This window comes from Cicer arietinum, chromosome 3, assembly GCF_000331145.2.
Source record: "Cicer arietinum cultivar CDC Frontier isolate Library 1 chromosome 3, Cicar.CDCFrontier_v2.0, whole genome shotgun sequence".
Lineage (NCBI taxonomy): Eukaryota > Viridiplantae > Streptophyta > Magnoliopsida > Fabales > Fabaceae > Cicer > Cicer arietinum.
The window spans coordinates 61,238,900-61,252,180 of NC_021162.2; the positions used below are offsets into that span (position 1 = coordinate 61,238,900).

General features: G+C 32.1%; 2 protein-coding genes across 6 annotated transcripts; one reads left to right on the forward strand and one right to left on the reverse strand.

Annotated features, from left to right (window-relative positions):
* Positions 1-2,130: 2,130 nt before the first annotated feature.
* Positions 2,131-7,951, forward strand: LOC101508947 (ascorbate transporter, chloroplastic-like). 2 transcript variants are annotated; one of them, XM_004492692.4, is made up of 12 exons: positions 2,133-2,398; positions 3,120-3,227; positions 3,317-3,594; positions 4,097-4,204; positions 4,335-4,490; positions 5,225-5,440; positions 5,753-5,962; positions 6,222-6,359; positions 6,604-6,705; positions 6,883-6,948; positions 7,255-7,339; positions 7,428-7,951. In XM_004492692.4, exons 1-12 carry the CDS (start codon positions 2,344-2,346, stop codon positions 7,523-7,525), a joined length of 1,620 nt encoding a protein of 539 aa, XP_004492749.1. In that variant the 5' UTR covers positions 2,133-2,343; the 3' UTR covers positions 7,526-7,951. The 2 variants fall into 2 exon arrangements, with proteins under 2 accessions (XP_073222182.1, XP_004492749.1); XM_073366081.1 differs by lacking the exon at positions 6,604-6,705 and having other exon boundaries at positions 2,131-2,398.
* Positions 7,952-8,256: 305 nt separating this feature from the next.
* On the reverse strand, positions 8,257-12,023 carry LOC101508629 (origin of replication complex subunit 5). 4 transcript variants are annotated; one of them, XM_073366079.1, is made up of 6 exons: positions 11,198-11,668; positions 11,028-11,075; positions 10,021-10,894; positions 9,516-9,932; positions 8,797-9,112; positions 8,257-8,684 (listed from the first exon to the last, which is right to left on the reverse strand). In XM_073366079.1, exons 3-6 carry the CDS (start codon positions 10,860-10,862, stop codon positions 8,631-8,633), a joined length of 1,629 nt encoding a protein of 542 aa, XP_073222180.1. In that variant the 5' UTR covers positions 10,863-10,894; positions 11,028-11,075; positions 11,198-11,668; the 3' UTR covers positions 8,257-8,630. The 4 variants fall into 4 exon arrangements, with proteins under 4 accessions (XP_073222180.1, XP_012569152.1, XP_004492748.1 ...); XM_012713698.3 differs by lacking the exons at positions 11,028-11,075; positions 11,198-11,668 and adding an exon at positions 11,704-12,023; XM_004492691.4 differs by lacking the exons at positions 11,028-11,075; positions 11,198-11,668 and adding an exon at positions 11,704-12,020 and having other exon boundaries at positions 8,257-8,681.
* Positions 12,024-13,281: the final 1,258 nt, after the last annotated feature.

Genomic DNA, 13,281 nt, shown 5'->3' on the forward strand with positions numbered 1-13,281 from the left:
TGAGTCTGATGAATCAGAAATAGATGAACCTGAAGAAGCCAACCTATGTGTGATGGAAAACACTGAAGATGAAGAGGTAACAAAGTCTGAACCTTGTCTTTTATGTGAATATATGGAAAAAGAATTTAATAATTTTCTAAATGATTCAAACTTTCTTATTCAAAAGTGTAGTTCTTTTAAAGAAAACTTTCACAAGAAAAAAGAAGATAAAGAGAAAAATCAGACTATAAATGATAAACTTAAAGAGATCATTAAAAATCTGAAAGAGTCTCAACTCAAAAAGTTTGAAACTAAAAGTTCAGAAAGTCAAGAACGATCTTCACCTCAAAAGGAGAACGTTCTCCTTAAAGCTGAATTCCTAAAAATGATTTCAAAGTTACATTAAAGCTACTGAAACCTTTCAAAGAATCATGGGATCTCAAGTATGAATATTTGATAAAGCTGGTATTGGTTTTCATAAAACTCAAAAAACTAAAATGTATGAAAACGTTTTTGTTCCTGAAAGGAAAGAAGAGAAATGCAAAATAAAATATTCATATTGCAAAAAAAATTGGTCATCTGGAATTTGCATGCTATTTTAAAAAGAAAGATGAGAAAATCAAAAACAAAAAAATCTTCAGAAAAGAAGAGCATTTTGGAACAAAAGCAAAAATTTCTAAAAAATTGAAAAAAAGGAGAGTTCTCCGGCAAATGTACCAAAAGGATAACGTTTTGGAGCTTTACCAAAACCAGTTGCAACTCAGCTGTCTAAACCTTTTTCAAAACAAACCACTAGATATTCCTCATGGTCCAAGATTGGCCACTCTGAGACAACATATAACATTAAAATAGAAAACAATATTATTAATATAATAATAATAAATAATATTAATAAATAATAAAATATATATAGGTCGATCAGACCTTTTTTTATAAGCCTCAGCCTTAAAATCTATTTAAATAAATAGATTTTAAAAACAGCCTAAGTCTAGCCTTTTTATTAAATATGTCAGGCTATGTCAGACCATAAGTAGGTCAGACTATAGGCCCCTGACGGACGGTCTAGCATATTCCCATCCCTAATAACAATGCTAATAATTTATTTTTTCTTTAATTTTTTCGCAATTTTTTATCTCCTCATTTTTTTATAAAATTATTGTATTTATCACTTATAAATTTGAATTTAACTCATCTAAAATAAATAATATCAATTATTGATTATCAAATAAATTATTAATTATTTTATGCACATAATTAATCATAAATAATTATAATATCAATCTTTAATTCAATTACTTTACCAACTACTAATTTTAGATAAATAAAATCTCACTAACATCTAATTTTGACAATGTGTTCGCTCGATGAGCTTATCCAGACATGATCCATATATATATAGTAGATGTTATGTCATTAATTTTTAATTAATATTTTTCTTTTGAATTTGGAACTTAAGTTATTTTTTAAAATCAAAACAAATTATATAAAATAAAAAATAAAACTGATATGAAAATGAAAGAGTAAGATTAAAATAAATAGTGAGTAAATCATAGTTTTAGTCTCTAAAAGTACAAGATACTGCTATTTTGTTTCATTATTCAGCAAAAAATTCAAATTGATATAATTTATTCTCATAATAGTATTGTTAAGAGAAGATCAAGTCAATCCAAAAAATTTAAAATAGTGGACCAGAAACTCAATTTTAAAAATAAAAAATTAATTAAAATAAAATAGAAAAATAAAAAATGTATTTAAACCAAACTAAAAGATGTCAAATAACACTAAAACTCCCGGATCCCATTTTTCTTCCTAGACTAGAAAATATACTCAATTTTAGACTACAAAAGCAAGCTACAATAGATGATGTTATTCACATGTAAGAATAAGAGAAACCATAACTTTTCTCTATCAATACAAAATCTTTACCTATATATTTGCTTGATGATTCCTCAACCAACACTTTAAGGACACATAATAACATGCAGGGGCATTTAACTTAAATAAATAGTTTCATGTTTTTCAGTACAAAAGTACAGTGGCTATTTGTGGCGAGGAGATTCCGCCACGTGTAACACTCTCAACCCCCCTTTCTCTCGCCTATGTTGCCACTAGAATTTCTCATTTTAATTTTATCCAAAAAATAACTATTATAAAAAATGATTATTATGAACAAGAAAATAAAGGGAAAAAAAATTCTCTATGTTTTGCTTATTATCATGAGAGAGAGCATAAGCAGTGGAAGAAAATTCCATGGATGATAACTTTAACTTGGCATCAATTATTGTTGAGTTTGAATATTGTTTCTTACCTTTCAATTCTCACTCATAGATATAGTTCCTAAGTTTCATTATCAACATAGCACCAATGTCTATAAGTGGTTTAATTTCCAACAGAAACTTCTCTTCTTTCACTGCCTCAGGTTCATATTCCTCAACCCCTATTAATTTTCACTCAACTGATTTTCTTTTTTTCATTCATTATTTTTTCAATTTTTGGTAGCTGTTAGCATTTTATATATTGAATTATCTACTAGTTGCTTGTAATTTGTATTCATTTTGCTTTTTTTTTTTTTTTTGTGCTTTTGAAATTTATTTTGTGCAGAGTTGAGTGAGTATATGATTTTCCATAGAGCTCTAGATGTTTAGTAAACCAAAATGCTGAATAAGTTTATTGATTTCATGGAGTTCCTTATGATTTTTATCTTTAAAACCATTTTTATCACAATCTTTTTATGGTAAGGGGCGCAAATTGTTGAATGCTGATGCCCCTTTTATGGATTGTGCCAATATTTCTTATGTGGATATGAATTGATATTCTGATAAAATTATGATATTGGCAGTTATTGAATTCTGCTCCTCATGAAACGGTGTTGGATTTGGTGCAATTATTGCATCACATAGTTTTTAATTTCAACCAGCTGATCTCAAATTAATTGTCAAGGTTGTTTAATGCTGATTTTGTTAATGTGTAATCTAAACTATCTAATCTCACATTAACTACCGAGATTGTTAACTGCATGTAGACGCATGTTTTTTCTACAACAGAATCCGAATCCTCTTGAAAAGCTTATAGGTTTGCATTATGTGGATCACTATATTTTAAACTATGAACAAATTTTAGTAACTTCGTGATATTGGCAGAAAATGTATATCAATTGAGAAAGCATCAATCACTTCAAAGAGGGAGCATTTCTGGTTTGCAACATGGTGGCCAAATTGCAAAGGACCCTTTTGCAAGATGCCAACATGGTATGTATTTTCATACTTAATTCACCTTTAAATGAGAAAGTTTCAAAACCAATACTAATATTTCATGATGAATTGCTACTATTCTTCAGATCACCATAGAACTAGCCATATTGAACAAAGAACAGTATATGGACTAGGAGTAAGCAAGCTTAGTAAGGTAAATAGAGCCTGTGTTCATTACAGATCAGAGGAGTATGACATTGCAGAAACAAAGGTGGATCCTGTGGCATCTGATGAAGGAACAGGTGAAGCAATTATATTGGAAGGAAATGGTACACCGGTATCGCCTTGGTGGCAGAAGCTTCCCAAGCGCTGGGTTATTGTATTGCTATGTTTTACGGCGTTTCTTCTATGCAACATGGACCGTGTGAGTATCTTGTTTTGGTATTCACAGTCTAAATTACTGTCATTTACATGTGTTGGGCATGGCTCATAGTTAGAAATAAGTAGGCAGATTGCTCGAGTGGGCTGCGACTGGGGGTACGGTTTGGGGTTAATCTTGTAAGCTAGGTTGTAATATTAAGCAAAGATTGTACACTATCCCTAAGCTTGAATCATAATAGAAAGGTACTGCAACTACTTTGCAGTCGGAGACGTAGGCACAATTGGCTGAACTCCATGATTAAATATGGTGTGTTCTTTGTTTGCATTTTCGTATCGATTTTCTTTTGAATCAGGGTTACTGTTCTAACAATATGCTCATGTTTGACATGTCCCAAATTTCCTCCTATTATGCTTTCTACTTGAATTATATTAAGCATGTAAAAATGTAGTTGACTTTTTTTAATTTTTTTTTATATTCTTGATATCTTAGCATAAATCATAAATGTTCCTTTTCATATGTTGTACAAGTGAATTGTAATTTACAGGTAAATATGAGCATAGCAATACTTCCGATGTCACAAGAGTATAACTGGAATAGTGCAACAGTTGGCCTAATTCAGTCATCTTTTTTCTGGGGCTATCTACTTACTCAGGTGTGATTTTTATGCCAACTTGTCAGAGTACATTAGCCTAACAAGAAATTGATTTCATATATCAATCTTCTACTATGCAGTAAAGTACTAGTTGAACTTGAACCTGGCATAACATTTTTCTTTTCTTTAGATTCTTGGTGGCATATGGGCAGACAAACTTGGTGGGAAGGTAGTGCTAGGTTTTGGAGTTGTATGGTGGTCAATGGCAACAGTTTTAACACCTATTGCTGCAAGAATTGGACTCCCTTATTTGCTTATTATGCGCGCCTTTATGGGAATTGGTGAGGTTGGTATATTCTATAGCTGTACTATTTGGTTTCAGTAACTAGTTCATGTGGTTACTTATCCAACTTTTTCTTTGTCATGCAAAACCAATTATCAGTTTTACTGTGAACTTTTGAGTAGATAAGATTGCTTCTAGCTATCTATCTAACACGTCTCATGTTCAAAGTTTGTGTAGAGTATACACATGAATCAATGATTTGCCGGAGTGTATGTGTAAACATTTCAATTGAATGCTTATTTGATATCATATAAGGGCTTATGTGATAATTGCTTGAATTCAATAAACTATTTGCATTTGGATATGCAAGTTGAAAGTCTATTTGTGTTTTCAATGGTAGTTTTCATGGTAAAAAAAATAATTTGGATGTAAAAAGGAATCAAAGAGGTTAAGCTTTGCTTAGACAATTTTCATAAGTTATCTTGAGGAGTTTACTAAAATAAGCTGAAAATAACTTATGAACATATCATCATCTATTTTTATATTTTTTTCAATGGAAAATGCTAGTATGTTAGAATTAATGTTATTTATATTGGAGGTACGATCAAAGCATGAACCTACTTATCAATCCACTCCTTAATTTCCTCATTCCAACCACCAAGTCTACCTTATATCTACTATTTTTTTTGCAAATGTTATATTTGTATCACTTTTATATATGCAAATGGTATATCTTCTAATAAGTTCTTTCAAAAGCCCTCTTAACAGAAAATGTAATGCTAATTGTTTGATTTCAGGGTGTAGCCATGCCTGCCATGAATAATATACTATCCAAGTGGATTCCAGTTTCAGAGAGAAGCAGATCACTTTCGCTAGTATATAGCGGCATGTACCTTGGTTCTGTGGTAGGCTTGGCATTCTCACCTATGCTAATACAAAATTTTGGGTGGGCATCAGTTTTTTACTCATTTGGATCCCTTGGAAGTATCTGGTTTGCCTTTTGGTTGAGAAAAGTAAGTCAACTTTCAGTCAATTTTGATGAAATTTACTTTATGTATCTTTTCCTGAACTTTTTATGAGAGGATGGAACCAAACAACTTCCCCCTGATAACCAGTGTTTTATGTTGATTATGGTGTGAACCTTTATATTGCGGTAAAATGAGGACAAATGCGGCCGATGGGGCTCCAATTGCCATTGCGAAGACCTCTAAAAATAATGAACTGCGGTTGAGGACTGCGATTTAAAACCATGATGGGAGGGGCACTCCTTAGTTTCTTCTTGGCAAATAAACTAATTTCCTTTCCTCCCTGTTGGGTTCATACAGGCATATAGTTCACCAAAAGACGACCCGGATCTTGGGGCAGAGGAAAAAAGGCTCATACTTGAAGGCGGTGTATCAAAAGCACCTGTTTCAGACATTCCTTGGAAATTAATTCTATCAAAACCAGCAGTTTGGGCTCTTATAATCTCTCATTTCTGCCACAATTGGGGGACATTTATTCTATTAACATGGATGCCTACTTACTACAATCAGGTTATTAACCTTTTTAAAATAAATTTTTACAGTACACTTTGTATAATACTACCTCCGATCCTTTTAATAAGAGACATATAAACCAAATATATCAACTTTTGGTGACCCAAATGTCTCTTATAAAAAAGACCTGAGGGAGTACATTTTTGACATCCCTTTCTATAGTCGAATGCACCTTGGAAATGAACTTGTAGGATTTAGTAAATCACAATTCCCATTTAGTTCATTGAATCAACAAGCTAATGGATCATTTTCTCAGGTTCTGAAGTTCAACCTCACCGAATCTGGGCTCTTATGTGTTCTTCCGTGGTTAACCATGGCTATTTTTGCAAATATTGGAGGGTGGATAGCTGACACATTAGTTAGCAAAGGTTTTTCCATAACAACTGTTCGAAAGGTAAGATAATCGCTGCTCTTGTGCTATGAAACACAGATACAACAATTGATATGTCGACGCTAGTAGTAATTTCAGAAAATAGAATAATTAAATGTAACTACATACGTTTATATCGTGTTAGTCTTTGACACTGAACGCGTCTTCAATCTGAAGTGTTAGTGCTACGTAGCTCTTGTGACAAAATATAAAATATTGTCATATATAATCAATTATACAAATGATGTTTTCTTAATGGATATGGCAGATCATGCAATCGATTGGGTTTCTAGGTCCTGCCTTTTTTCTGACGCAACTGAGTCATGTCAAAACACCTGCCATGGCAGTATTGTGCATGGCATGCAGTCAGGTTTGAGCTAGATCAACATATTTTTTTCTCAGAATGAATTCATCAAATTTTGGCATTTTTATGATGCAAGTTTTCTACTGATTAGGAAGCGTTAGTGGTGCCAATACAACATGTTTGCATGTGATTTAAACATGCAGCCACCTAACTCAAACCACAATCTTTTATTTTATGTTACAGGGATCTGATGCATTCTCACAATCTGGTCTTTATTCCAATCACCAAGACATTGGACCACGCTATGCTGTAAGTCATTGCTTCCTAATTTACATACCTCGACAAGTAAACTGTCACATATAAGCTTAAAAGTGTTCAATACTAATAGTAAATAGAACATTGGATAACAACAAAACAATCTTGCCTAAAGATTGCAATATACTTCGCTCAAATTACTATTCTTCTCAACACTTTTATGGTTGTACATCGATATGACTATATCAGGGTTCAGAATGCATGAAATTATGGAACAGATTTCATTATATAAGTCATCAATCAGTTTACTTTGCTTATTCAATATGTAAATATTTGTATGCTTGTGAGTTTCAATTTCAGGGTGTATTGCTGGGACTATCGAACACTGCAGGTGTGCTTGCAGGTGTATTTGGCACAGCTGCAACTGGATACATTCTCCAAAGAGGCATGAGAGTTCTCCACATTCATTTTGAGGTTTACTTCTTGCATCTTAGTTATGGTTTTTACTTATATGTGTGATTTTTTCATTGCAGGTTCTTGGAATGATGTGTTTAAGGTTTCTGTTGCATTGTACATAATAGGCACATTGGTATGGAATATCTTTTCAACTGGTGAGAAAATTCTTGACTAAAGAGTATGATCATGTCGAAGGTGTGGCCTATATATAGCAATGGAGATATAGAAACAAATGGAACAAGAATCAGATAACCAAACATATCTTGTAAAAAGAGACACCATGGAAGTTTTCACCAAAAAACCGTGGCCTTTATTTTAATTTCTCACCTTTCGTAAAAAAAAGTTTTTACCTCTAAAGTGGGTTTGCATCTAAAGTAAGCAAGGGTATGTCTACACTAAGGTTTTAGTGAGATATAATTAGAATACATTTGAAATTAAATTAGATTACCTTGTTTATTTTGGAGCCAAACTCACTTTATAAAAGAACATTTTCCCCTTCTGCAAATACCTTTTCTGCACATAAATTTGACATAGTTTACTTCCACCTGTAAAATTTTATCTACAAGCACAATCAAGCTTAAAAATACACGTCATTTGAGTAGCTCTACCTCGTGATATATAGATAGGAATTAGATTGCTCATATCAAGTTTTGCAAATTAATTTTTGGTATTAAACATGCACACGAGGTCTTCCATCACCACACTTATAATATAGGTGCATGAGATCATCCAAGAATTTTCCTATTAATAAATATCCACTCAAATTGTGGTCGAACTTTTGTTTGTCAAAATAATGCAACTTTGTCTTTAGCAAGGTATTGTTCTTTAGACGTGAACCAAGTTAAAATTTTTTAAGTCTGCTACTAAACATCCTGAAGGCATGACAAACATAACACCAGCAAGATATGTCAGCAAGAAAAGTCTATTCTCACCACTAAACTTCCATCAAACCTAGGACATTTTTTTTAGAACATCAACAGTGTTAATATGAAGTTTGGCAAGAGCACAAATTGTGTGCCATATTACAAATTTTATCAGCTAAAGGCAACATGATTTCAGGATCAAATCCTAGAAAATACACATTCCACCTATCCAATGGACTGCAATGGTCATAATTATCCATTCTACCGATGTCTTGGTTCCAAACATCCTTAGTATTCCATCCATTTCATGTTAATAACTGTAGATCACAGTGAAGATTGTATCCAGCTCTTGGTAGATCTATCAGAAGAAGAAAAATTGACAACCAAGTTCTGTGAAGCTGTCATTGTCAAAGATTACTAACTTCTGTACAAATACTTTGACAATGGGAACTTAAGGCTCCTTGCAACCTGCTTAAATAATATTGAAAGTATTATTCTTCAGTACACTTGCAAACAAGTACTGAATATCCATATACACACATTAACAAAGAAATTGGAGTATTGAGGGAGACAAAGATGTTACCTTTAAGGCCATGTTTTCAGATATAGTTGATCGATACCGAGTCGAGCCTTCAATTGGACAGCTTTTTCCTTTGAAAATAAAATTAGCATTGCAGAGAGTGGATAGCTGCAAAAGAACGTCAGACATCAGTGAACCATTGCCACATTGAGCTCCTAATTCTTCATTGTTTTGTTCGTCCTCATCAGATGGTTCATCCGCAACTGATACAATACACTGAAAGATGGCTATCAACCTCTCCAATGGGAAAGTTCCAGGTCCTTTCATTAGTAGTTCCTCTTCTAAAAGTTCCTTCTTTTCGAGCGCTTTCTCAGAGGCCCTGTGCATTAAAAAGCATAATCAGACTACAAAAAATAATAAATCCATTCAGACTTATATAGGACCAACACTTCATATTAAAGGTGTGTCTAATGTCCAACACGACGCCGACACATGTAATTACATTCAATTATTTTCACTTTTTAAAATTACTATTAGTGTTAATGTGTCGATGTCGTGTTTGGTGTTTGTGCTTCATAGATTCAGACATTGGTTGGAGCTTTAATAAAGAATTCTTCTCACAAAGAAAAACAGAACAGGAACGTAAGTATGAACAGAAAAAAAGACAAGAAAGACAAATAATAAAGAAATATCAAAGGATGTAACTTCACACTGAAGCATCAAAAAATCATACACAACATTGTTTTCAGCACAGAAAAAAAAATGGTTTTAAATAAGCATACTTCCTCTTTCGCTTTCGATTATCAGAACCACCTTTGGAATCAAAAAGTGAAGCATCAAGAGTAGCAGGGTTTCTGGAGGCAAGAAATGCAGAAATAAGAAGATACTTTGCACTAGTAGACATATGAAAATCAAGGTCAGCTATTTCCTCCGATCTCTTCGGATTCCCCTTAAGCTTTGTCTCTTTACTGGTCTCAACTTCACGTGAAGAAGGAGATGAAACCTTAAATACATCATTCAGAGAGGAGGCAATATGAGGCTTGATATGATTGAATAGCCGCCGCTTCATGTCTTCACTAGGGAGAACTCCTTTTCCCTTATCACTTAAAGGTTCACAATATTGTTCATATAGTGGCTTTAAGGCAGTAGCCAATTCACCAACCTGCCTAGTAATTCTACAGAAAGGTTTCAGAGCTACACTGCATGAAAAGAAACAAAAAGTCTTAACTATATAAAATCAAGTAAAACTTAAAATGGAAACTAATATTAGCGACAAAAATGACTTACTCGAGAAATGAGGAATACAACTTCTGGTTCGCTTGATTTCTCAATAATATTTGACGAATATCACCTTCTGTGTAATCAGGAAAGTAAATGGGGATAGGTTCCACATAACCCATGTTAGAGTAAAATGTATCCGGTGAAGTACTGCTGATGAAAATCAAACTCACCTCGGGAATCTTTAGCATGTCATAGAGATTAAACAGTAACGGCAATATAGTCGAACTTTTATCCCACTCTCTAACAAGATGAAAATTGTCAAATACCAAATAGATCATATTTCCCATTCCCCCATCATGAGTCTTCTTTTCAGAGATTAACTTCTCTGATTTCTCCTTCAGATTGTTTACAATGCCGGTCAATGCTTCACGGAGAAAATTGACAAAATCAGACGGTCTTTCACAGCGCTTTGCATTTGTATAAGAATTGGCCATGTTTTTTCTATGGAGAAGTAACTGATTAAGAACAGATTCAAACAAGATACGCTGGTTATAACACGTCCTACAACTAGAATAAACAAGCGGCCTTTTGAGATGTCTGAATATTTGAAGAATGATACTGGTTTTTCCAGTAGAAGCACCTCCATACACAAACAAAGGAAGTAAAGGTGAATTTAAAGGTCCCAGAAGACGCACGACCTCATGAATCTGGCTACTTCTACCAGGAAAACTGGAAGTTATATCATCTAGGCTAATAGGGTCTCCTCCAACTAAAAGGTCATTAATTGTTAGGGCTTCAAGATTGCTTACTTTTGCTGCAGGTACAATATTTGAAGTGGATGCTGAAGATGAATATAAAGACCTGGTCGTTCTCCGAGGGATTTGTGGGGCTTCTTCCTCTTTATCCATGTATGTAGCTTAGTCGCTCAAGAACCTAATTGCTGATCAATGAAGGATTGGTCAGTTAGAAATGAAATTGTAAAGATCAACAAGTAGGAATGGAAATTATAAGTTAAGGGGGACATCATGTTCATATCCAACCACACACTTGCAACCCATAACACAACTCTATACCTTAAAACAGCAATGTTGTCAATGCATTCAGTAGGTTCAAAGTTAAAACTGGTTTGAGTATCATTGCATTCACATCAGAGTCACATAAATTGAAAAGAAAATACATAACAAAAATGAGAAAAAAAAATAGTTCATGAAATTCAAATGTCTTTAATCTCAAATTAACTAACCAGTTATACAAGTGTGATTCCCAGAGTCAAAGCGACAATTTCGCCAACACATTGCAAAAACAGTCATATCAGAACTTGCATTTCTTAAAGGACATCAAAATTCAGACCAGTAAACGATCTACGTTATATATCAAAAAGAAAAAAAACTGAAATCAACAATCTGCAAGAGTAATCTAATTCCAACCTATAGAAAAAATATTAATTAAGAAAATCCAACAAGAACCAAAGCCCTTTCCCACTAAACAGGGAATTGAGAAACTCCATACTCCATAGTACAAAAATTAAAACACAATTCCTAAAGCTAATGATTTCATACACAGACCTAGTCACATAAACCGTCAATACTACAAAATCCTCAATTTTAAACAAATCAAACATCCAAACAATGATTTTACTAATAGTCCTAATTTAATAATCAATCAACCGATTTAATATAATTATTTTGATAGAAAAAAATCCCAATTCAGAAAACCCTAAAATGAGAACTATAAATCTGAGAAAAATACGTTGTTGAGTGGAAGATTCTTCACTGTTGTGGAGACCGAGTCGGCGGTGGCGTGGCCAAAGGAGGGCCTTCTAGGCCGAGCTTGACGGTGGCAATAAGTTGAGTTGCGAGGAGAAGATAAGATGAGATAATTTTAATAATTTAAATTTAAAAACAAGTGTGTAACAGAAATGTGAGAAGTGGTTTCAAAGTTTCGGTGTCTTGCGTCTGAAAGTGCAAAATATTTAAGGTTGAATCAACAATGGTTCTTTAAGCGTGGCGTCGCTGGCGGGAAAAAAACACAGATAAACTTCAACCTAGTAGACGTAGTAGCAAAAGAAACAAACGCGCGCGTGAGCACAAGAAATATGTAGATACACAATAAGATATTGTGGTCACGTGGAATCTAACGGTTAATATTTATTTTAAAACGAGTTACTCATCATCCACAACTTCCTGTCTCTCTTTATGTTAAAGATTTTATTTATATATACGTAATAAAAAATTTCACTTAATTATTATATATTGTTGGAGTGTTGGAGATATTTGAGTTTTTTCAATATTATATTTTAAGATAACTTTTATTAAATTCTTTTTTAAAAATATAAAAACTAAAAGACAAAGTTATTTTATTTGACTTACTAATACATCAAACATATGTGTAATTTCTTTTATTTGTTTTTCATTTTATTTAATGTCAATATGTAATTGAATATCACTTTAAAATTATTTTTATCTCTAACTTAAAAAAATACTTATTTAAAAAAAAAAAATATTCGTGTGATACAATTTGAACACGAGTATATAAAAAAAAACCACTTAAAAATTAAAATATAAATAGATTATAGGATCTTTAAGATTGTAAATTCAAAATCATAAATATTTTAAGTACTTTAATTTTATTATGTTTATGAGTGTTTTATTATTTTATGCTATTAATTTCTATGTTGTGACTTTATTTACAAATTTATTTTTTTTATTTTGATTATTTAGAATTTCTATTGTTCTCGATCGATGTATTTTATCAATTTAAAAGAATAAATATTATTTTTTAATAAAAAAAAAATAACAAAATAATTGATGTATATTTTTTTATAAAAAACAATTAGTATATGAAAAAAGAAACCATATACCGACAGTTTTACACCGTCATAAATCATGTTAACTAATGTGGAATTGTGTGTTTGACAATGCATGTCTCTTAAACCTTTTATTGTATTAATCTATTCCTTTTTTATGTATTTCACTATTATCATTTTATTCCACTTATTTCTCTAAATTATTATCAACAAATTAATTAATAATTTCATTGGACTATGAAAATAAAAATAAATAAATACAAAATTCTACTAGAAAAGTGATTAATAAAAAAAAATTGACCAATTAGACAAATAAAAGAATTAGATTAATAGATGTATTCATAATAGTAAGATAGAACTTTCTGCTATATATTCCCTTTATTGTCGCATATGTAATGAACGACAAAAATTATTTCACATTCTTTAAGTAATAGAAGAAATAACTGCAATTGCTTCTCATTTGAACTTGTTTCAAGCAAATAAATCTAAGTTAATTAAAAAATATTTTAAAAATAATAACA